The sequence below is a fragment of the Pelmatolapia mariae genome, linkage group LG5 (assembly GCF_036321145.2).
Source record: "Pelmatolapia mariae isolate MD_Pm_ZW linkage group LG5, Pm_UMD_F_2, whole genome shotgun sequence".
Taxonomy (NCBI): Eukaryota; Metazoa; Chordata; class Actinopteri; order Cichliformes; family Cichlidae; genus Pelmatolapia; species Pelmatolapia mariae.
The window spans coordinates 16472772-16498888 of NC_086231.1; the positions used below are offsets into that span (position 1 = coordinate 16472772).

At 40.7% G+C, this 26117-nt stretch overlaps 1 protein-coding gene across 2 annotated transcripts in view; it reads right to left on the reverse strand.

Moving 5' to 3' along the window:
* cacna2d2a (calcium channel, voltage-dependent, alpha 2/delta subunit 2a) overlaps positions 1 to 26117 on the reverse strand; it is a 171639-nt gene that overhangs the window by 57105 nt on the left and 88417 nt on the right. For both annotated transcript variants that reach the window (XM_063473890.1, XM_063473889.1), the window contains exons 5-6: positions 9848 to 9892; positions 4795 to 4933 (exon numbers count right to left, since the gene is read on the reverse strand). In XM_063473890.1, coding sequence (XP_063329960.1) covers positions 4795 to 4933; positions 9848 to 9892 — 184 coding nt within the window. The remainder of the gene's footprint in view (positions 1 to 4794; positions 4934 to 9847; positions 9893 to 26117) is intronic.

Consider the following 26117-nt stretch of genomic DNA (forward strand, 5'->3'; position numbering starts at 1 on the left):
TGCAATGCAGCCAGTGGCTGCATAAATGGTAGAAAATTCGCCTTAAAAAGTATGGCGTACTTTGAAAAAATATCGGTTGAGTGCAAAGCAAAATTGGCAATTTTGAATGAAGCAGTGGGTGGAAGACAGACAACCAAGTACAGAAAGGGGTGGTAACAATGGCTATGGTGTGTCCGTGTGTGTGTGTGTGTGGAGGATGGGGTGGGAGGGTTAATCGTACCATGCAGAACATTTAAGCTCTGCTCTTTCATCTGCACACACAATCAGCCAGTTGTAGCCATTCATTTCTAATAACCAAGTTTGTGACTGTGCCTGACTACAATAGCAAACTGACAAGATGACGTTAGGCTGCTGGAAAAGAAGCAGCATGCGGCGGATTTAAACTTCAAATTTCATGAAAGGCCTTCCCACATTCAGTGGTGGTTTCCTTTATTCCCTGCTGGGAACAGTGGCTGCTTATTCTCCAGCTAGCACTAATGTATTCCCAAATTATGTGTACAATACACACACATTTACACACAATTAAAAAAAAAGTCTCATTTATAACATTCTATAATTTCAAATTTCAGCATGCAACACTGAACACAGATGTCTATCTATCTATTTATAAATAGTATATATATATGTAGAGAGAGAGAAGGGGGCGGGAAAGCAATGCAGCATGGGAAAAGAATTAGTAAGGAATAAGTCACATAAAAACTTGTTTTTGTGAGTCTGTGATCAACTTTTATTTACTGCTCTTTGTATATTTAGCCAAGTGCCTTCAACATATAAGCAGATGTGTCACGAGCTCTGTTGCTGATTTTCTAACCCCTACACAGAACAAAGCTCGCCGACACATCTTTGTGACCGACAGCACAGAAACAGTTTGCGTGTTTGCTGATGTTAGTTGAGCTGTGTGAATAGTTGCATTTTGAAATTAGCTGCCACTTAGAAAAATTTACTCTGTTTATGTTTGCGCCTTTTCAATAGCTAGCTAGACGCTTAAGTACAGCGACCGCAACTTTACATCTGCACCATGAACACATCACAGAGATGAGGAAAAAAATGCAATCATTTCATTATTTTCTTATTACTGAGCAGGTATCTATGAAAGCAACGTTGGGCTGCAGCACACGCAAAATTCATTCATTCACCAGTAATATGCAGGAACCTGCCTACCAGATTTAATTGCTTGTTATGTGAAGGTGTCAAAAGCCGTTCTGGATCATTATGGGCCTCTTTAACCCCTGCATATATCCTCTCACTGTTTTTAGACTTCTTTTTTAATCAATATTTGTGCTTATTTGTTATGTGAGATTATGTTCCCAGAGCCCTTCTTCCCTGCAGCGCCCCACTACTTCTGCAACCTCTTCCTCCATGGACAACACCAGCCACCTCAGTTTATTCCTCCGTGGTTGTGTTGTGATGTCCATTTTGTAATAGGCAATGATAATTAGAAGAAAACTGTATGAATGTTTGACCTAAGCTAATTAGAAAGTTTGCAGACTTGGCAGCAGGAATCAGCAGCGGGATAATGAATCATAAAATGGTTCATTACTGCGCTCAGGGAACACTCTCAATCTCAATAAACGGACATGGGGCCTAGCAGACAAATCAAACCAAGACGCATACCTCGCCTCATTTACTTGCTGAAAGGATCACAATAAAAAAAAGGAAAGAAAATTCTTTTTTTCCCTCACTAAATGGTTTCTATTATTAAAGTGTTTCTTCTCCTCTCACCTCTTTTCCTTCTATCTGTTCTTCTATCTACACCTCTCTCAAAGTCCATCTCTAAGGACACCCATTTGGATGCAATAGAGAATACAAACTGCCATTTTCTGTAAAATAGTCAAATTATTCAGTGCATTAACAATGTGTGCAAATCAAAGCAAGCTACTTCAACTACACAGAGCATGCATGCTAATAAATAGCACACTATCTTCGATCAACTGCTGAACATTATGCTGTTCTTTGGACTGTACACTGTTCTTCTTACTGTTTTCTTTTTCCTCTGGTCTCCCCTGAGAAATAAGTACTGACTCTACCCACATACAATGCTTCTCTTCTGATAATCCTATACAGTAGATGTAGACCGCTTCAGACCCAGAGGACAACAAACCGCCCACATTAGTTTCCTCAGACATCCAAGGCACCCTGCAGGCTCCCACTGGCAGGACCAGAGCAGAGCATGACATATAGATAACAATCCACTCTGACCGTCTCTATAGAACCATCATAAAAACTTGATGAAAAATTCCTTTAGGTGTTAGTTAAAATATTCCACCAGCTCAGTAGTTATCTACTCATACATATACATATGGATATTTTACACACACACTAAAAGGAAACTACACCAACACGCATACAGTGTTGAACTGTGCTCACGTTTGACAGACTTTACCTTAAGATTGATCCTCGTTTCAAAAAGTAAAAACTTTTTGTCAGGACTTCATCTGTACTCAGCATATATACATATATATTATATTTTTATACGCCATAAATTGCCTGGCAATGATGCGTTTTTAGCCTTTATGCAGCTACAAGACTTTATGAAAACATCTTATCATTTTAATTTCACAGCACTAACACTAACTCAGCTTTGATTTATACATACCTAGCAATCACCTGGCAACAGGGTAAAATTGCCCATTTCTTTCCACATAAACTACTATTTATTTTTAACTTTCTTATTGTGATTAAGTACATCAGTTTGTCAGCAGCACAGAAGGGTCAAACAATGTACTAATTAACATAAATTAGCACTTTTTTCTGTTTTAGTTTTCTTATTTAAGACAAAGGTGTCAAAATCAATAAAGCAGGACAGCTGTGTCTTTTAATTGTCAGAACCTGGTCGATCTGACTTTCCACAGCTTCATCTGAAGCGATATGCAAAACCAGGGTGTCAAACATAAGGCGGGGGGCCAGAATGAGCCCAGCAAAGACTCCAGGCCACTGGAAGGCTTTGGAAAATGGGCATAGATTTTGAACTTTTAACGGTATTTGGTAAGTTGTACAGCTTTAACTGTTGATAAAAACCCTCCCTTTTGTCAGTACAGCAATACAGTTAAGCAATAGATAAACAATTAAATGACAGAAAGGTTTCTGTTTTTCACTATCTTCTGTGAATGAACCAAACTTTATGTTTTATAAATGCAGTCTGGGCAATGAGCTACCAGAACTTTTTCAGCAATTTTACACATTTGTCGTGTAGAAAAACTGAGACATACAAAATTGCACTTTTTATATGAAGATATTTGAGAGATTAAATGTTTATTTAAATGTCTTTACACTGTAAGAAAGGAGAGTTTCACTGCCCTGTCCGGTCCATTTAACACTTTCAAGATTGAACCATGAAAAATTCTTGTCTGATGAAATTAAAATAATAATGGTAATTCAAATATATGAGTTTTAACTTGGATCAATAAAAATATGATATGGCAATTTTGCAATTTATTGCTTGTGTAATTTCTTTTGGCTTTTTTGGGGGAAAAATGTCTCAAAAACCAAAAAACCTCATGATGTATGATACACTTGGCTTTACAAGGTGTGGCCCACAACGTAATATTAGATGGACACTCCTGCTCTAAGAGCTGCAAGGGTTTTATAGATCAAGCAGATTGAATTTACTTTTTAACATTAGCTAAAGGAAGCTCTACCTTCAGTATCTAAAGACTGATTCCAGGACATTTTTAAAGAATTAATGCACATTTGTTTAACAACATGTTTTTCAACTGCTTATTTATCCACAGCTAAAACACAGCACACATGTTCATAATGGAGTTGGCACAAAGTCTGCAGTTGGTAATCTCTGCACAGCAGACCGCACTATGGGAGCTAACTAAACAACATTAATAGTAAACATTTTCCACAGAACAGCGGAGCAAAAACTAACTCTGTGCACAGTACCACTCTACTCCTGTAGTCTCCACCAGCCTCAATCAAGAGGGCTTTATTCTCTGACTCATATCTTCAGTCAGGGGAACCAGAGCTGCAACAAAATGGCTCCGGGAACAATGTGCAGGCCTGATTGCTCTATTGTGAGTTAGCTGTGGCCTTTGACATCTCCTCCTGAACCAAGAGTGTCTAATTCTGACAAGATTTGTCTGGAGACACAGCTGGAGGGCATTGTTACAGACAGGTGCCATATACTGCCTGTTCAACAAAGACAGTGAAGAGCTAGACAATAACAGAAAAGGGGGGGGGGGGGAGCTGCCACTGTGAAAATGGCTGTCTGTCTGCACATGCTGTGGTTTTTGAGTCTTTAAAGAGACAGGCATAGAATATCCAAAAGGTTAGAGGTGGATAACAGAGGGAGCATGCCAAGTGAAATCAGGGTCCCGGAAGGTACGCGTGCTCGCTTTTGTCCATTTGGCAGCGACATAGTAAGGAGAGTGTTATGTCTACAAAGCAGGAAGGGCAAGGTCCATGAGCAGGGGGAACTGTGCCCACTCATGACAAAAGGAAAAAAAAATAATAGTGCAGATCTGGTGTGAGGGAGTGTCTGTCATCAAAAATCATGTTAGTGTGTTAAAAGTGGAGGAGGGAGGGATTGTGTTAACATACTGAGAAAAAGAAGAGGTCAAGTTAAAACAGACTGTCATCTATCCGTGACCCACTGCTACCTACGAAAAACAGGCCTTTTGGTGCATCCAGCATATATGTGAAAGGTGCTGGCAGCTGTGCAAATCCGAAGGTGCATTCAGTGTTACAAATTTGCCTTCCTTTTCACCGTTTCACTACCATCTTACACAGGCCATTCATACACATACCAACAATGTAAACAATGGCAGCAAAAAAGAGGTTGTAACTTACAGCCTTTGTATATGTCTGTAGGAATCTGGACTGCACTCGAAGAGTAGTTGACCTTGTTTTTAAAATTGGGATCATCCACAAACTCCAGCTCCAAAGACGATGAAGTCTCCAGTGGATTCTCCTCTTCCCCGTCCTCAGTCTGCAGACACACATGCACACACACACACACAAACACACGCCCCCCCACACACACACACAAATCTAAGTGAGAACACAAATAAGAACAGACAGGAAAAAAATGGAGAAACACGCTAATGTAGAACCGTATTTTGTCACCTCACATATTGTGGTTTTACAGGACCTATTGTCTGCTTCCTGGTTTAGATGGTTCTGTTCTCGTAGGAGAACAATAGCAGGTATTAGCGCGGACACCAAACGGAGGCACTCATTAGTACTCCTGATGACAATCTCAGACACATGAGGTGTCGCACAAATTAACCCCAACAATAACTAGCACCTAGCAACACTTAATCACTGTTTAGTTTACCGCCAGGACGAACGAGAGCAGCGCTGTTTTGCTTCTCTCACCGATGAACATTTAACATTTAAAGAAATAAATAATTAGCATCTAATTTTTCTACTTTATAGCGTGTTCAGCACTGAGAGTAAAGATGAGAAAGCTTGACACATATTACATTAGGAACTCTAGATATCAAAGAGAGCCTGAATATTAAAAAAACAGAGCTAAACTGACATTTGAGCTTTTTATCTTGATAAGTTATCAGTGTAGTACAATCTGTGCCTGTTCACACGGGATGAAGAGATTTAAGGTTGTGAAAAAAATGAAAAAAATAATGGCAGCAAGATATAAGCCTGCCGCCTGACTCTGTTTATTAGCTCATCTTGATCTGATATTACTGTGTGTGCCCTCTAAAGCCCTGTTAGATGCACTCCTAAAAAACAGGTAAAGCTGACAAGTCAACGTGGTTGACTCCTCGCTACAAAGAAAAAAGAAATATTGAATTTATGTGTACTCATGCACCAACCTGTGATACAGAAGTAACCCTCAGCAAACTCAGGCATCATGCTTCTCTAATTCCTTTTTTATTAGTGATCCTTCATTTGATTTCATTCACTTAATGCTTGCAAAACAAAAAACTCATATCTCAGATCATTCTCCGTGCATTTGGATAGCCAAAGAGCAGCATTTCACATCGCATCGCTTTGATAAAGCAGCACGGGTTAATTGGATCTGACATGAAAAAAAAAAGTTTGTTTTTTGAAGAAATTAAATCAAAACCCCACGTCCAGAGCGAAATTTGATTGATGGGCACACTTTAATTGACTATTAAAATGCAATTACAAACTGTTGTCGGAATGAGCCGAGCGATAGCGTTGCTGAAGCCCCATTGAAAGACAGCAGAAGAGACAATGAGTATTATGAGTATTATTCCCCAGCTCAGGGGAAAGTTTTCATTACTATAAATAATATATTATAGCACAGGAAAAATATACATTGGGAAATATACAGTATGCTTGCACATATGATATTTAACCCATAGACCACTACTTTATTTGTGTTATTAAAATAGTTAAACATTAAAACTAATGACCTCTCAAAAAAGTGTCTGGTTAAATCTAATTTATCTAACTGGCTGTTTAGTGTTTTAGAAAATCAATTAAAAATAAGTATTAGTTCCACTAACTAAATTACTAATTCAGCTTAAACCCATGGCACAATGAAAAGTTTTTTTCATTGTTACAAGGCCACCTGCAGCCATAGGTTCTTTAATATTAGAGAGTTTACATCCTCTGTTTAGTTATATTGAAGATCTATGCACACAACAAATGTACAATAAAGTCTACCACAAATTTTGAGTTTGAATTTAAGAGGAAAGACTTAAAATAAATCATGTGAAAAATATTGTGAATTTAGTAAACCTCCACTGGTAATAAAATGTTCAATAATAGTTCAAAAGAACTATGATTGAACGAAGCCTGTCTGTAAAGGCTTCGAGTCCTGCCCGACTCTATTCTGTCTACTTTTGGAATAATTCATATTGTAAATGTAAACAATTCTCTCATTTTCACAGTGCTTATATGGATCCTGCTGCTTGAGGTAACCCTGTGAAGCTGCAGGTTTTTAATACTGTCAAAAGAAAGACACCTACAAACAGCAGTAAGCAAAAACCACAACCAGGATTAATTCCTTTATAGACAAGCTTGTGTGTGTTTTTTTATGCTCTTTGTAACACTAATTAACCAGTGCTGCAGCTGAAATGTGGAAAAACCCTGATGTTCAGAGTTGTTTTGTATTTTTTCCCTGAAAAAAAAAAAATCACTGAGTTGGCAGCATGAATAGAGCGCATGTTGTTGTGCATTGATTACATGTATCAGTTTTGATAGCAGGCACCGTTTATTCCTTCATATTGTCAACCTGTGACTGACAGTTCAGGGGGTGCACTATGTTCATTACTGTAATTAAAAACCTGTTTTTGTTGATAATGTTGTTACTGTAACCCTGACATAGGCAACCGCCTATGTCAGCCACATTGGCATGTGCCAGGATTTTTCAAAGTCTCTCTCTTTAAACACTCCCAGTTCATTAAAAGTTACAAAAACAATTCTTACACTATCAGGCAACAACAATAAATACATAATACACATAATTTTGTCCTCTTGTCCTGGTTTAATGGGGCTTTTTATGTTCCTACTTCATAAGAAAAAGAAACTGAGGCTAAGCTAAAGAGGGAGGCAATTTTCTAAGAAGGAAAACACAGAAGAATTAGTTACTGTAAAAGCATGATCACACTATAATACTACTGGTTACACAGGGGTTTCATAGCAAATAGATGTCTGCTGGATTCATGTCAGTTTAACATATTGTTTCCGCTGTGAATCTGAAATGGTTTGAGCTTTGACTATCAAACAACAGTGAACCTGATTGGGTTAGGGATGTTGGCTTTTCAGCGGCACTAACTGTGAGTTTGTTTATCACTCAGTGTGACACTAATTCTGTCAATGTCGGGCATGGAGCCTCTTTTTTTTTCCTCCCCTTTCTTCAGAAGAGCCCAATCATAATTAACCAAGGCAGTGTCTAATTAGGAGCTGAATAAATCCACACAGGAAAGACTGATTGGTTCATTTTCTTCAACCATCCACCACCTGTTTTGCCCCATTCATTACCCAATTTGTTAATTTTATCTACCCGTTCTCAAGGTTTAATTAAAGACTGAAGAGGCCAGAGATGACATTTTAAAGCTTCTTTCTATCTCACCTTCAGCCAACCAGGGCTAACCTGCGACATGTCGCTTGTGACCCTGTGTATGTGCTTGCACGAGAGAGTGCTTAGGTGAGGAGGGGGGGAGACTACGATAACCTAAGACTATGATAATCCTTTTAAACAATGGCTGCTTCACAGAAAGCAACAATGTGAGCACTAAACAGATGTTTAACATACTTAACAAGTAGTGCTTTTTGCATTTGCACGTCACATCTGAAAAACTGTGAAAAACCATTTCAATTTTGAGTCACCATTACACTAATCACACTTGTAATAATATATTTTATGTGTCTGATGCTTGTCCTCCAAGTAAATTACAACCTAGTGAGACATGATTGACAATATTTTTCAGCCAGGCAGATATAAGTATTGTGCTGAAAGCGGGATCACGCAGTCCAAATAATATTTGCATTTTCACCCGGGATGCTTTGTCTGCTCTCTGCCGAAGCGTATCTTATAATCTTTTAGGAGGTGAGAGGGAGCTGCTTTTGTTTGTTTTTGCAAAGATACAAGTGTTTTAACTCACGGCCACACAGGACCCAAAAGTCACAGTGTTATTTCACATCCAAACAAACTCGCTATTTAAAAAGCTCAATAGCTGAACATATCTAAAAGAGGCAAATAAAACATTCTTCAGCTTCCACATTAGAATGAACATCAGACATGCTTTGGGACATGACCGGTTTTTAACTTAAAATGAATCATCACATTCCACATTTATATCAAGCGCACACTGACAACAGGAGAAGTTAACAGGGTACAGTGTAGAAGAGAGAAAAGAGCCTGCCAGTTACTTACCATTCTTGAAAACAGTCTTCAAACATCCCATTGCTCTATCATTAAAAGGTTTTTACTCAAGAAGTGGAGCTTAACTGAAAGAAAAAGTCATCGAGGGAGGAATCAAGATTCAGACAAGGGAGTACTGGTGGACTACTGTTGGGGTTTTAGAGAGGAACGACCTCTGCCTGACTTATCCTGTCTTTTTTGGGGGTGGTGGTGGTTGTGGACTTGGTGATGTGGGGGTCAGAGGTGTGTCGCTGGTTTGGCCTCAGCGTGCCATGTTAATGATGACCGATGTTCTCCAATTAGATGCGCTGACAGGCCCTAAAGCGCTGTGTCATTAATCAAGGGAGTGGCGTGCACAAAGAGAAAATCACATCATGATTTATTGCTCCTCTGCCTCCCTTTCTCACTCTCTTCCCATCCTTTTTTTGTGCTTTGGTGATCTAAAGAGGATTCTTGCACTCCTCCTTGAAACTTAATCAATCAGCGGGCACGGGCTCCAAGTGCACCCCATCCTGAGGAGGAACTGCAGGCTGCAACCAGAGTGGCGGCCTGGTGAGACCAATGATTTGCTGGGCTTTTCTGCTTCTTTGAATGCCACTCATATTCTTCAGTGTGAATGGAACGAGTGATAGAAATTGTTCCCACTGTATGAAACTGCGATGTGACCTGTGTTTAGGTCTGAGGTGTCTCGATGGGCACAGAGGTCTGACAACCATCGTGGTCCAGAGGAAGGAGAAAACTCTGGAAATTAGACCGGGGGGAGGACATCTAAAATCACTGTCACATGCATGTCAGCCTAGCCCTGCTCTGTCACACCAGCTCACCATATAGCAGTGTCACCTCACTAACGCACACAGACAGCCCAGGGGCCTATGACCGGAGGAAGGGGAAGGCGGGGAGGGGTGCATCAACACCGAGAAGGGAAAGGATGGGGTAGGGTTGCAGGACACGGTGGCAGGGGTAGGAAGTTGAGTGGGTGGGATTTGGGGTTTAAGGCAGGCAGACGTGTGTGTGGGAGGGGATAGCAGTCCGTACTGTACTCACATAGTCTGAATCCGCTTTGGAATCGTAGTATGAAATGGCATTCTCCTGTACAGAAAAGAAAAGTAAAAAGAAAGATGATGAGAGAAGATATAGCAGTGCCTATATCAGCCCGGACCTGCGGTGGTAAGGTAAAGAGAGTCATGGTTATATTCAATCACACTGTTCAGCATGAGAATATAATCAGCATCACAGAACACAGAGGAGTAGTGTGATGTGGAATGTCATGAGAAGGTGAGAAGATAGCTGTAGGATGTGCTGCATCTGGACGATGCTTTTGTTAATAAGATGCAAATGTACGTGGCACATGTTTGCGCTTTGTTTGAGACGCTATAGGAACAGTTTCTGGTGCTGTGGAAACTGTTGTCACCTTGTGTGGCGCTGTGGCATGAGCTCAGATGTAACATGGAGTAAAGTGGTTCGTGTGCGAGCAAAAATAAACTCAAAACATTAGTCTCTCTGGGAGTCTTATCAACCTCTGCTGGTTGTGTTTTCAGTCTAGGCAAACAGCTCTCGTGGGAGGGAAGAAACAGAAAAAGGAAAAGAATGAAAATTTATTTGCATTACTTAATTAACAAGTAAAGTTTGTGGTCACCTGCTGAAGCCCCAGATTCAGTTTTCAGCCTTTACCTGGCACTATTCCCAGGATGTTAGCTTCCCCGCCGCGCTTTTTCAGTGAAATGGCATGCTTATCTCCCACAAAGGCAGGTCTGAGGGCGGGCAGGGGCTGCGTGTATCGCCCAGCGTCCGTGTGGCCTGCCTCATTATCATGAGAAGGCTGGCTGAGGAAGCACTCTCAAGGGCAGCCCAGTGACCGCCTCGCCCACACTGTAAGAGCTGCGGTCATGGTCTGATGAAGGAGGATAGCTGACAGAGAAATAGTTTTCTATACAGGTGTACAAAGTCTTAAACAACAAGTACTCAGCCTGATTAATTTACTCAGTTACTATTAGGCTCTTTCTTACTCTTACTGTTTGGTACATAATTATTCGCATCTCTCAAGTGCTCTCTGCATTTATTGATCTCAAGACAAAAACACACACCCATACACTCGCATGTATCTATATGGACAGGCCCTCTCTGTCAGCCAGCGCTCATCATCCTGTCATTCTCTTTCAATGTAAAAGCCTTTCTACACACAACAGCCGAGGTCTTGGCACGCCTGCAGCGATAATCAGCTAGTCAGTCATCAGCTCAGTACCAAACAATCCATCAAAGAAAGAAAAAAGCAAAACAAAACAAAACCAAAAAAAAAGGAAAAAAGATCAAAACTCAAGCTGACACCAAACATGGGGTGGGTGAGTCTGGGCTCAGCTTGTTTGGGAAATTAGAGAGGACAAGAGAGAGGAAGAACAGGATTTCCTTCCCGACACATCTCCTCAACTTACCAGCACTCCCTGTGGCGCCCAGCTCTTTCAGACATCAGGAGTGAGCAAAGGAAGGAAAGGAGCTGAGTGGAGGATCAGAGCAGATCTTTCAGGGAGTACACTGGGTTAAGTTGGAGGTTAGGATGGAGGCTCAGGCCGGGCTGATATGAAGGGATGAATTGTGAAGCGAGAGAGGGAGAGAGAGAGAGAGAGAGAGAGAGAGAGAGAGAAAGAGCGATGGGTGGTTGTGGTTGGGTGCAGTGGGGAAAGAGCTGCCAGGGCTAAAAATAGCCCATGCCTCTGCAGAGAGAGAAGAGAAATGAAGTGAGAGCGAGAGAGGGACTATGGCAAAGCAACAGGGTTGTTGTGTCTGCCAGCTGGATTGATCCGGAGCCCAGTCCTGCTTAGACTGGTCCCATGCTTCTAAAGAGTTTACTCTCACTGCTGCGGCATTACAAGTCATTATTCAGAACTGCTTCCTGTAAATAAAAGCTTGGTTCCTCACACCCAAGGGACACCGTCCAGCATCTTTACTCAAACTGTAGTTCCCTACTTCCCGATTACCAATTGAATTGCTGTTTTGCTATGTAGTCCTTATTACTGCTCTTTATTGAAAATTGCATAATATGGAGTCAGACAGTAAGTCAAATGTAAAAGCTAAATATGTGACTACATAACAGTTGCACATACTTCCATATAGGACACAAGAGGTCACTAATTTAACACTCATAAAAATGATACAGTCACTAGACCTCAACCTGGTTAAATGCCTCTGGGCTATTTTGAACAGCAGCCTCTGCCAATGTCATCAAACTCCAGATGAAGTATTGTGTTTAAGGAGAAAAGTGTCTATAGTCTTTGCCACAGAGTAGTGTAGCTTTTCTGAGGCTCATTTAAAAAAAATTAACAGTTAATTTTCTGTCTTTTTGATGATATTCGTATCACATCTGTTATGATCCAGCTGCTGGTAAACATCATAATCCTGATTGTTTTGCTGCATTCCTGTTTTGCAGCAGCATTGTTTTGTATTCTTATTAATCAAGCACACCCTTTTTCTTTTACATTGTTGCAGTAACTGCTAATGCTTAAAAGCCCAAACTCACTGTTTAGTTCAGCTCGAGCCAAGCTGCATGACAAAGAGCCTTTGGCAACTTTGGCAAACACGATCTAAGTAAAGGAGTTAAAAGTCATAAGAAGGTTCTGTCTGAGCTCCCATGGCCAAGTTCCCAGAGCTGTGAGTCATCCTGGACAGCGCCGAGGCTCGACCTCTTGTGGTAGAGGCAGCAGCCAATGGGGACAGACATTTATCCATCAGGAATCGGCTTCATGATCAAAAACACCACTAAAAATGGGAGTCAAACTCCTGACTATGAGAGCCTGCATATTCCACCACACATCCAACCACTCACAAGCACGCACAGAAGACGAGTCCGAGGCCACCATGACCCTCTGAGCATTCACCAGGGTAACATGGCCATCTGCTGTGGCTGGTCACAGGCCTCCACGGGCTCAGGGTCTGGGTTAAACACACATCTCATACAACACCAAGCCAGCAATTATCCCTCACTGATCTCCTTGCCCTCTGCACACGGTTGGCTTACACATGCACGAAAAAATGTATGATCTTATGTCTACAGAAACTGGGTGTGTACATGCAAACTATAGCTTGCATGTACATAGCCACAAACAGAAACACACAAAGCAGGAGAAATTCCCACTGACACAGTGCTATCAGTAAATTAAATCTATCATGCTGAGTGGACCAACAAATTCCAAACAGGAGACAAACACCGAGGTCAGCTGATGATCTCCAGCCATTCCCCTACATCAATCTTCCCCTGCTCATCTCCTAACGCCCTCCTCCGCTCACCGTTATCTTGATCTGCTTCCTCTTTTCTCCCTTTGCCCCATCTCCCCTTTTCCCCCTCCCTTCCCCGTCTTATCTTCATCTTTTCCAATCTCTCTTTCCTCAATACCGGCCTCCTCTCGCCAATTTCTGATTTCACCAAAAGCAGCAGCGCGTAGGTTAGATGCCTACTGTTGCTATAGAAACCGCCCCTGTGCTCTAGATCACAATGTGACTTTGTCTCCTCGCCAGGGCTCCTATGTCTGCTTGTTTTAATGTCTGACCAGATACATGCCTGCCTATCTTTGCTTTGTTTTTTTTTAAATGTCTCTGTGAAAGGTTGTTCTTCTTCATTGTGCTTTCTTCTCACAGGTGATGCATGCTATTTCAAATTCGGCTATTGCTTGTAGTTACACATTTAAACTTCAATATCCACTTTCAGGTGAAGGTCAGAGCCCAAAATTTCATGATATGTGAAGAAGAGCTTGGCAGATAATTCGTCTTCTAAAGCACACCATAACAATTCTGACTGAAAAATGGCTGGCACCTATAAAAGGATGCTAAATGTAGGGGTACATGTTATGACTGAGCACGGTCGCTGAGGCTCAATCTTCTGAATTTGAATCTGTGAGCTTTCTCAGCATGCTGGCTGCGACAGGTTGACATTTGAATGTGAGACAAGCGCTCCATCATGGGTGGGGACAGATTACAGTCATATTCATATCTCCTCTGGACACCTGCTAATGAATTTATAATTACAGAACACACTTTGTGCTTCTGCTGTGCCCTGGGGTGTGCACACAAGCATGGAGTAACACACACACACAGACACGCACACACAGTGAACCTCTCTCTTGGCCCCGATAGTCTAGCAATCATTCCAAGCACCAGTTTCCCTAATGGAAGCTGACATTATATCAAACACAATAAAGTTTTTCATTTACTGCTCTTCATTAACCCACGCACATCAGCCCATAAGGTACACACTACCACACAAACACATGCACACATGCGCACACAGCTCAGTTAGTGTGAAATTGAAGTAGAATAAAAAAGGAAAGCTGATACAATGTGATCCGACTCCAGAGAACTAATCTGTGAAGTTTTGCTGGAAACCAGTTAAGATGCTTTACATTTTCACCCCCTTCATATCTCCTTAGCTCTGATTTCCACTCCTATCTTTATCTAGATACCATTTTAGCACATGAACTGCAGTCCATTATCCGGCTGGGTGATATGTGAGAATGCAAATCTCTGACTAAGTCAGATTGGACGCTCGCTATTACAGAGTCTGATTGCACCTATATGAGAATATAGCAGGTAATTGTCTGGAGAATTCACAGCAAGTGTGCGAGCATCATGTCTCCTGCCTCCTGCACGCTCTACCCAGGCTGCACATCTCATCTAAAATGTCACATATGTGAAATGTCACATGTTCAGACTTTGTCCTGACTTCATTCTCCAGACGTTTGAACTTGATAAAAACTGGACAATATTAGAAGGTGATTCTTTGCAGTAAGAGACGCTACCCTTCGTGTTTGGCACAAGTTAACTCCTGTGCGCACACACCACACACACAGAATACAATTTATGTATGTTAAGCAAGAAATGACTGACAGCCAATTTCTTATGGAGACAGAGGAAATACGTACACAAGGGCATTCATACTAAAAGGAGAGACATCCAAATTAAATCGTAATACGCCATCAGAAACTAATTTGTTCAGCTCGTTTTCTTTAGTATATATGGCTCTCAGGTTTGTACTGAAAAGGTGAACTCATGAAATATGTCTCTTAAACAGAGGCAAATTAATCATAGACATGTAAAAAATTTGTCAGAAATCTGAGGGGCCTTTTACCACTTTGATCTTGAACTGCAGAGGTTGCCTGTGAATAAAATATGAAACTTTGTTCTTTAGAGGAGCTGTTCTCGCTGCTGGCAGTGTGTTTTTTTTCTTCTCACTGTATGCTTATAAAAAGCACAGTATGTGGACGTTTGTAATTAAAATGGATGGAACATTTTACAGTGCAGGACTTCCACCTATAGCCGACTGCATTTCTGGGGGAGGGGTGGTTGATGCGGGGCATTGCCAGTCCTAGTGCGCTTGCTGTGGGGTGCGGCTGTAGAGTTATCAGCGTGGGAGCTATTAGTGCTGTGGCTTGAAGCTTTCATTGTACTTACAGTAACATAACGAGTGGTCATCAGCTTGAGTAGTTCCTGTTCTGTCTCTGTATGTGTGCCAACTCTCCAGTCACAATGCATACAGACAGGCAGACACACATTCTTCCAAACACACACATGCACAGAAAACCCTAACTCTCATTAACAGAAGCAAACTACATCTAAAGTCTAAAAATAAGCTGAAATTCAATAGGTGCAAACAAATTATACACACACACACACACATATATATATATATATGTATATTAATAATTCATAATTCATAATTTGTTTGCACCTTTTGAATATATATATACGTACATTATTTTTTTTTAAGGAATTTTCAAAATGTTTTCATTTATGTATTTTTCTGTGGGTTCAAGGCAAAGTATTGCTAATGCCTTTTAACTTCACCTCTTTAAGACAGACTGCTGTTTGATGTGTCAGGTCCTGAAAAAAAGGCTGCTTTTTTTAACCAGTGAAGGTTAGAAAAATGGCTCTTTATAATGCAAAGTCAATGAGAAGAGTCAACAGGCAAACTGGAAATTAAACCACTGGCCCGGAAGAATAAGAAAACAAGAGAAGGAGAGAGCTATTGAGCTGAAGTGAAACTCAGATAAAGGGGTGTATGATTGAGGCCTTGGGCGCGGCTGCCTCCCTCTCTCTCTCTCTTGCTCTCTCATTGGCATGCTCTGTATCTCGAGGCTTTTAAGCGATTAGGGAGCTGCAGAGACCATGGCGTCCAAGCATAGCTCCATGCAGATGTTCATTTGTATGCCAATAAACAAATGTGCCCCCAGATTAAAGCTCCAATACACAGTGCAAATTCAGCAAAGTGAATGACATTCTCCATGGACAACTCATCAATGTCTTGCTCCTCTTCACGCACAACCCCATGCCTCCTCCGAACTGCACGCTGACTTCAAAGACTGGCAACGATGGGCAAAAATCCGCGAGATAGAAGAAGAAACGAGTGAAGAAAGAGAAGAGTCTTGATTATTTTAAAATTAAAAGAAAATCGTTTATTTGAATAAAGTTACATGTGCCCCCAATTTGGCCCATGAATCTGCAAATTCCCTTCTTTAAGTCTCTCTTTGTAAACACCCTGCAGGTCAAAGATGCCTACTTTTTTCTCCTCTTATATCCTTCCTCCCTCTCTTTTCCTCTTTCGTTTACATCTCTGCTGTGCTGTCTTTTTCTTTCAGAGCCTGACACTTCCCCTCGGTAAAAGCAGTTAAATCAGTCTGTGAATATTCCAATCCTGTGATAAGGAAAGAAGGCTTTGTCCTGCTGCACTCTGGGTAATGCTGCACTCCATTGTTGGCTGACAGGGCTCCATTGAGTAGCAGGTTTTAACGCTGATAGCATCACCACCCTGCATGGACACAGTGCCAGATAAAAAGCCTATCCAATGTGGCACACGCTTGCCCACACCTCCAAACAAGCCTGCAATCTGATCATCACAGGAAAAGAAGGAAAGAGGTGCTGTAACACCAAATAAAGACAAATAAGATAAACAGGGCGTGACAATACTAACGCTATCATTGGATTCCCAAGGGATTTGATAAAGCAAATGCAATTACGTGCGTCTAACATTGTGCGGCTTCCATAGCTGAAGTGACCAATCACATACACTCCAGCGCTCTGTGTGGACCGCCCCGCCAATCACACTGCAGCTTGGTATGACACTGGTTCTACACTTATCTTAGCAAAATGTTTCCAGGTTGCATTTTTCTCGGAGGGCTGAATGCTGCTTTTCATTTCGCTGATGTTTTTCAGCCATTTTACCACCGCTAGTCCGTAGAGTCCCTAAAAGTCACCACCCCCTCTTTACAGCCTGACTGAGAGTGCCCAATCAACAATCAGCGCCAGCCAAAGGAAACCTGTTATTTTCGACCCCATAATCATTTCCATCATATGCCTTGCTGTCCCTCACAATGATTTGAACATTGAAATGACAAAGGGAACCCTGCTTTAAGATATCTGCAGATAGGAACCAAGGACAGCAGGGACAGAATTCATCAAGCGAGTGCTAAAACCCGAGCAGGAATCTTTCCTCAGCTGCAGCATAACCAAGCTCTCACCACTCACAAAATGACAACCTAGCTGATGAGAGGCATCACTTTCCTGGAAAGCCGTGGTGGCCTCAAATGCAGAGAGAAAATTAGCAGGTTTCTTGCAAACATGCTATCTAATGGAGGCAAAATGAGACAATATGGCGCTGTACCTTTGCAGTTAATAAATGGGTATCACCAGAGATCAAGGCAAGAGTGCTTCTTGTGTTCAGAATTTTGGACAAAACCTAGAGATACTAATCTTAAATGTAACTATACTCATACTTGGAGGCTAATTGATATTAAATTACCATCTGATTAGATACTCATTTGCAACAGTGCGGTCTTGGCCTCCTCCAGCTAACATACAACTTCAGATAGCCCCTCCTCTCACTAGCAGCTGAACACATAGACAGCAGCACAGCAAACTCAGTGAAGCACCTTAAAGAATGACAGCCCGGTCTTTATGAAGAATTTCATGATATCAGTAAAGCTCCTGTTTCAACAACAGTCAAGTATCAAACAATTGTCATCAATACTGACTTGGCCAGGGCACACGTTAATGTTAACGTTAGCTGTTTAATTATTGGCAGCTACTCACGTTAGCCACCTGTTAAATGATCATAAAGGTATTGCTTATCAGCTTTAAACCAAATAAAGGTTAGTTTCATTACCTTGCTTTGTCTGTGAGTCCTGCATTTGGCTTCTTTTTGCCAAACCCCCATGACACTATGACTAATAATAAAGCAATAACGTTAATGTGGGAGTTAAGTAGCAGATGTTATCAGTTCTGCCCAACTGCAGTGGTAATAGACATGTTAATTTAACAGGATTATGCAATTGTTTACCTGTAAAATATATTAAGCTTCTAGACTTAAGCTGAGAAAGGTCTACCAGTAGCAAGAATGAAACAACAGCAACTTACCTTAATTACAGAATTACAGGAAATAAATAGAGCTGCAGCTGATTACATGTGCATGGACCACTATTGTTCTAATCTTTGTTTACAAAAACTATACCTCCTAATGTGGCTATTATTTTCCCTCTGTGGTATCAGAAATGGTATTGAGTATTTTCCTGGCTACTGATATTGAGTTTGAAATTCTAGTATTATGACAACCTTAAATGTAACATTGTAGAAAAACTGAAACTTACATTAGTAAATAAAGTTTCTGATATTTTTCTATCACTTTAGGATTTAGCAGATGTAAAAATTGTTATAGAGGAATAGGGATTTGACACTGAACTGTAACTAGTATTGAAGGGAATGGATGAATATATGATCAATATTAAGTGCAGTAGAAAAAGAAAAGCACCCATCACACTTATGTTAATATATCAGCAATTACCACTTGTTGGACTGGCAGGCAAATACACAGTGCCTAACTCTAACTGGATGTACAGTAGGTGATCAATATTATCTCTCTCTCCTCTAATTTCTAGTCATCTCTACACTGTCAGCTCTATAACAAAAGAAATTAATTTTTTTTAAAGTCTCCAGGGTTGCTGTAGAATAGTTATCTATCAGTATATGATCTATTAATTTAGTCTTTAAGACTAAATGTCAACATCTCAAAAAAAGTGAGAATACTTGAATACAGAAAGCTGTATCTCAAGTGCTTATCAGTCCATTGTGACTTCGTTTTTTACTATCGTGCTCTGACCAGAAGAGCCAACAGGCAGCAGGTTTACCCTTTAAAATAACATTTCATGGGCGTTAGCCATGTGTTCAAATGGGAAAATCAAGTTCTGCAGCATAACTCGGTGGATTTCTCTGACTATTGATTCCCATCTCCTGTGAGGCAGAGGGATCGATCAGTGGGATTTAGACATGGGGGCCACTTTCTCAGCCCTCCCTCCTGGCCTGCATGCCGCATCACAGTTGGGCAAACTCCTCCTGACAGAAGGCTTACTGACATCTCTGAACTTTTCTTTCTCTGTCATCTTTTTTTTCTTAATGTTTCTCATTACCTGTACCTGCACTTTAATGCTTCTTCCATTCTGAGTCACCTTACACTTTGTGATGTCCCCCCCGCTCGAATTTTTGTGAAAAGGTGTTTCTTAAGGTAACAGCAACACATTAGTTATGAAATGTGGGGGAAAAAATACCTCAGAGAGGGAGGTAGAGAGAAAAGAGTCTGAGCGGGAAAGGGAAAAAAAAGGTGAAAAGGACATTTCCACCTCAGAGCGCACCACTTAAACAAATTACAGCGGTCTGCAATCAAGGAGCTGAAATTACCAAACTGTTGGGTCACCACAGCAACCAGAAGTCTGATCAAAGCTGTGAGCAGCACAGCAGTTGACAGAAAAATGAAGGGAGGTAACAGGGGAGGAGGTGCTAAAGGGATGGGAGAGCTCAGGAGGTGAGTGAAACTGCGGTCAAAACACCGTTTTAGTTTTTAACTGTACTGGCATAAGACTAACGAATCAGTTGATCAGTGTCTTAATCAGCACATATTCTTTAAGCACAGATTACCAGCTTCCCTACTCTATCCTATCCCTTCTATCCTATTTCCTATTCCTATTGTTGTTGTTGTGGTTGGTACTGAGTATGAGCACGAGTTATGTTTAATCCTTATTCTACTGAGCCCCTCACACCATCACGTTTGAAAGGGAAGAGACGTCCTTTTCAAATAGCGAAAAAGCAAAATGTGTAGGAATTTCTGTCCATATATCCCATCCACATATTTTTCCCTTCCAGTGATGAGCAGATGGAAGGCCGTTCCATGGTTCAGGATTCAGTGATAACACTGTTTACGAGTTCCATTACGTGCTCGGCAGGCTGCGAGCACTCTGTCTCAGTGCAGCTATAAGGAAGTGGAAGGGGGGAAAAGCTCACAATGGAAATAGATGCAGTTTATTTGTGACTATGCTTATCAGTGTTTGAAATAAGAACTGTGCGTTAAAAAACGGGTTCACACGGCTATATTCCTGACCTTTTCCCATCAGCCCTCTGCAGCGGAGACGCTTTTGAGTTTGGTTCTGCTAACACAAGATGGATTCAATTTTTATTTACAAGGTCTGTAGCTGATGTTTGAAAAGAGGACTGGATATCCCATAAAACACAGAACCACACCAGCAGTTTGATTACTGTTTTGAATAGCAAAAGCTATAATTACAGGAAAAATAGGCTTGATGCTGTCAGATTATGATTTGTAGATATTAAACTACAAAAACTCCTGGTCTAATCAAGACCCCCTGTCCCATCAAGTTGATCGCAGAATTTGATGTCTGAAAAAAGGTTGAAATAACATTCCTTGTTATTTTCAGCAGCCCATAAATGTCTGGGAACTGAGGAGACCAGCTGCTGGACTCTTGGGTCTTCTTTGTGGTATTTTTTATTTCATGATGCAGCCAGTGTTTTCAGTTGTTGAAAAGTCTGGACTGCATGCAGGCCACTTCAGGACCTGGACTTTTCATCTAGGAAGCCATACTGCTGTAATAGATATAGTATGCGGTTTAGCAGTGTGTTAGTGGAATATGCAAGACCTTTCCTGAAAAATCCATCTGGACAGGAGCACGTGTTGCCTTAAAACCTGTAATACCTGTCAGCACTGATGGTCAGTGTTCGGGAGTAACGGAATACATGTACCGCCGTTACGTATTTAAAATACAAAATATGAGTAACTGTATTCCGTTACAGTTACCGTTTAAAAAGGTGGTATTTAGAATACAGTTACTATGTTGAAATAAATGGATTACACGGCGGTATTTTCCTGTTTCATATTGTCGCTGGTCAGGATTGTTTGGGATTTGTTTGACAGCTATGTTCTGTTGTTCCAGACGGCAGCGTTACGGTTGCCATGGTTACAGGGTGACGCCCGCTCTCTCTGCGACTGTGTGTTTCCTGGGTGAGAGAGCGCCTTTTTGTTGTTGTTGTTGTGCTAAGCTAATAGGCAGAATGCTAGAGTTAGGGTTAGGGTTAACCCCTAACCCTAAAGAATGTAGCCTCATGGGCAGTGTAGTCCGTGCTGCAGGAAGAATGGACTGCCATACCCATTATGTGTCTGTGAGGAGGGAGAAAAAGGAGAGTGGAAAAGTACGAGTTGCCATCGAGCAGAAACGGGAGCTGGAAGCATGTAAATATAATAATAACCACTGCAGCCAAGAAGAGTGCCTGACGAGCCCAGTTGTAAGTAAGCTATTAAGACTCGACTGCACACCGTGTTCGTGTTTTCCTCTGAAACAATAAGTTCCGTTGGAGCAGCCTTTCAACGCCTCTCTCTGTCTCTCGCTAGCAAACTTGACCCAGACAACAAAGTAAAGCTATTTTTCGGCTACGAACCCAACACGGAACCCGACGTATTAGCCAGAGGTCCCTTTACTATGGTTCGGAGCCGCGGACCTTCAGTAATAGTAATAAATCACATTCATGTAGTTGTAAACAGCATGATAATATATTAAGTAATCCAAAGTATTCAGAATACGTTACTCTCATTGAGTAACGTAACGGAATACGCTACAAAATACATTTTGGGGCATGTATTCTGTAATCTGTAGTGGAATACATTTTAAAAATAACCTTCCCAACACTGCTGATGGTGCCTTTCCAGATGTACCAGCAGCCAATTCCATAGGCAGTAATCCATCCCCATACCATCAGAGAGGCCCAGTTTTGACAAGCTGCATGGTCTCTACCCTCCTTTGTCCAGAGGATACAGTGTCTATGTTTTCCACAAAAAAAAGTCACATTTTACTTCTAATAATGTTAATGTGAAACCACCTGAGGGCCCAAAGATAATAGGCATTTAAATATTAGTTTCTGGCCTTGTCCCTAGTTCACAGAGATTTCTCCAGATTTTCTGAATCTTTAGATGATATTATGTACTGCAGATGACAAAATCTTTAGTTTTCACCACTTTTTAGGGAAAAACATTCTGAAAGTGTTGCACATTTTTTAGTCAAACTGGTGAAGTTTTGCTTATCATTACTTCAGAAAAACTCCAAAATGTGCTTTTTATACCCAATTATGTTGACCTGTTGCCAATTAATTCCAACTTTTTTTTTTAAATGTGTTGTGCCACAGAAATTCAAAATGCACTAATATTTTTTATGAAATAGCAACAAGCTTCTATGTTTTCTGTGGTCCACTGTGAGTAAAGTTAGGTTTATGAGATGTGCATATCATTCCATTCTGCTTTTCAGATAACACCCCAATATGTTTATTATTGGATTTGTACATTCATAACAAGCTAATTTACTGTCAGAGATATAAGCATTGTCGAGTGCTTTGTATAACAGCTAAGGTTAAAATGTGCTTTCTATCTGAAGACTATTTAATGTGAGAATCATCTTGAGTGGCAGCTCTGACTTTAATATCAGTCCACTTAAATTATATATAATTTAATATATAGTTTTTCCTCTTTTTAAAACTCATTAACCTTGGTCTGTTTTATGTCAAATTAGTAATTTACTCCTAACTCCTGCACATATAAACAATTCTTAATTGTTGACACAGTAGTGTGTGCTCACAAAAAAAAATTGAAACGACTTCCTTTTAGTTGATACAGTAAAATGAAGAGATAAAAACAAGAGGCAAGTAACATTTTCAGATAACCACAGAAAAGGAGAAATAACACGTAAGATTAACATGTAAAGAGCAGCCAGGGACAGGCACCCTTCATTTCTGTCTATTTTACCAGAATTTGAATGTGTCCAAGGCAGCCCTCATAAGACTAATGTATTCTGTGGTTAATGGAGCTGGTTGCTTCGAGGGCTGGGCTGAGAGTCGCCACAATGATTCTCACTCATTTCCTCTGAAGGGCCAATTATCTCAAATAGAGGCATTATGAAAGGAGCCGAACTTGGTCAAGTGAACAAACCCTTGCAGCTCGCGCTCCCAGCACTTCAGGTCATGTTACACCTCTAAGGGTACCTATAGTGACTTAAGGACATTTAATGTGGCTGGAAATACTGACTAAATGTAGCTACTATAGAAGGGTGACAAATTAAAGAAAAAAAACACAGCATGTTGGTGATGTCTGTTGGTGTTGATTACTATGAGTATCTGAAATGCTACAATAAGAATGAAATATTGTTCTTGCAAATCCTTGGTGGCGGAGAGCAATCTACAGATTTTTAACTGGGTTTAGGTCTGATGACTGAAAAAGGCCACACAGTGTGCTTTTTCTTATCAGATCATTTCAAGACCCCTCATGCCCTGTCATCCTGGAAGAGACCCCTCCCAGCACGATCAGAAACACTTTATATTGATTTGCACAATCCTTTCTTTTCAGAGTATAAGCATGGCAGCAAAATGCCCCGACAGCATAACAAAGCTGCTGGGCTGGGGGTGGAGGGGGGTCAGGTTTTTCCTTTAATTTGTCACCTGTCCGTACATGTGCTGAGAGCCATAAAGAGGTCACATGAATACCACTATTATGTATGAGAGTGGGTGGCTGAGTGGAGTTGAAGAGAGAGAAGCAGAGAGAGAGAAGAAGAGAAAGAGAAGGAGAGATTGTGTTGTCCTATGATGAAAGGCTTGATTGATTAGAGAGTGATGATTGCAGTAAATGGCCTGGAAGATGGCTCCATCTCTGTTTCCCGTTTTCTCCATCTCTTATACCTTCTTCCCTCACTCACTTGCTTTCTCACTTACACCTCTCTCACTCTCTCTCTCGTTCCCGTCGTGCTTCTCTTTGTCACCCCCTCTTCTCCCTGGTTTCATCATGGCAACCCATCAACACAGCGCCTCTTTCTCTCTCTCTCTCTCCTAATGGCACAGCTATTAGTACTAATGCATTTCAAACATACAGCAGCTGCCACATCACAATCTGAATGAAAGGACATGTCTTCCTCCAATCTCTCCAATCTCTGTCCTTTCTTCATCCAATCTTGTGTCTCGGTCCTAATGTGCTGCGCCTTATGTCAACTCTTCCTCAGATATATGACAGTGGTCATCAACAGCAACCTCTATACGTGACATGGGACGTGTGGCTGATAATAACATTGGTAATATACCTACAAAGTAGGTATATATATATATATATATATATATACATATATATATTTATGGCTCTCTCTCTATATATATAGATAGATGATGATATAGAAGATTGTATGACATTTATAAATTCTTGCATTCTGTTATTTACTTGTTACACAGCGTCCCAACATTAAAACTACTAGAACCAAACTTTTTTTTAGCTCCAGCCAGAAGATTGCAAAACTCCCCAAAAGAGTCTAACAAATGCCGGGTAAGTCTAACTCGCTGATATCCACACTGAAATCCGAAGTCATAATTACGTTGTGGGAACAATATCTGTCCATCTCCCAGCCCCGTCTCTGCCAGTAGCAAAATGTGAAATATAAGACAAATGTTTTTTTCATGACAATCTGCATTGTTTTGTAACTGAGGTGCACTAAGTAACTAAGATATATTTCATGTTTGTAGCATGTATGTTTTCCAGAGCCTTTAGCAGAGGATGCATCACCATGGCAACTACGGAAATCGACTTTTCAAAAAAGTGGTAATATTTTCAACTAAATCACCAAGTAATTTGTATTGCCTAAAACTAACCAAGTAGTTTTTAATGATAATTAATGAATTGAACAAAATTATTAATGTATTAAAAAAAATAGAAATTCAATTAAAAATCTTTGATGTGTATAATGCAAACTTGGCTCTCTGGTGTGAGCAGTGATTGAATTGCCCCACCAGCACCAACCCCTCTGACCTCTTAAGTGTGACTTTTTCACCTATTAAATGCAAATAATGCTCATTTTCTCTGCATGGACAAGAATCAGTTCACAAATCAGTAGATCAAAATAAATTTGGGAAATTCATGTTTCAGAAAAAACCCCATAAACAAGTGTTAAATCTGTATCTGGAAATATGACTTAACATCTTAGAGGTTGTGACTACTGCATGAACTACAATGAGATGTGTTGCGTCTCCAGATATCTACATCTACATTTAAATTACAGGGCTCATTATGTCATTTTATCATATATGAAGTTCAAGTGAATCAGGAACTTCCAGATTTTGCTATGTATGGGACAGAACCTAAAACAGAACATCTGGCCCTTTTACTGCCCACCCCCAGTTTCTGAAAGAGAGACAAATTCAAAATCGCATTACCATTTCCAACTATGCAAATACAACAGATAATCACAGAATACAGCCTCTGTCTTTCAACAGCATATCTTATGTCTCGTTTAATATACTATATTTTGATAATGGCAGTAGTTTTGTTGTTTCAACAACACCATTGTCCATAAGCCTAACGTGCCTGCAGTCTAAGCATCATAACCTGACAGAAGAGCTGGGGTATAAAGACTGGGGAAAACCTCCCTGCACATTTTAGATGAGACTATGTCCCATGTAAGTGGATATAATATAATTTTTGCATTTCTGTCATGCTATAAACATATAAAAGCGCTTCTATATAAAAGATTACAATTTTAGTGTGAAGCCAAGCTACTCCAAAACCCCTCTAGCTGCAAATGCAGCTTCAAAAGTCGCTAACACGGGGCATGTATTCGCTGGTGTTCTGGGAGAAAAACCATTAAAAGCAATAAAACATTTCAGCAGCTACTTTGAGCGGGTAAACACCCAGGCAATCATATTACCAAGAGAAATGCACTTTCCTCTGCAGAACGGGATTTAAATGACACTCTAAACACCTCGCATGCAGACTTTCAGCAGTGGTCAAAGCTGTAAGACCCGGGACTGCTTAATCACTTCATTCTGATACAGAAATATTAGACGCTGCTGACGTTACTCTGAGCAGTTTCATAGTGCTCCACTGTCACGCAGCCAATTTTCAGTATACAAAACAGAGATATGTGATACTTGGCTCTAAAGGTGTTGGTTCTCTTTGCCCTTAAGAGAAAAGCACAACAGC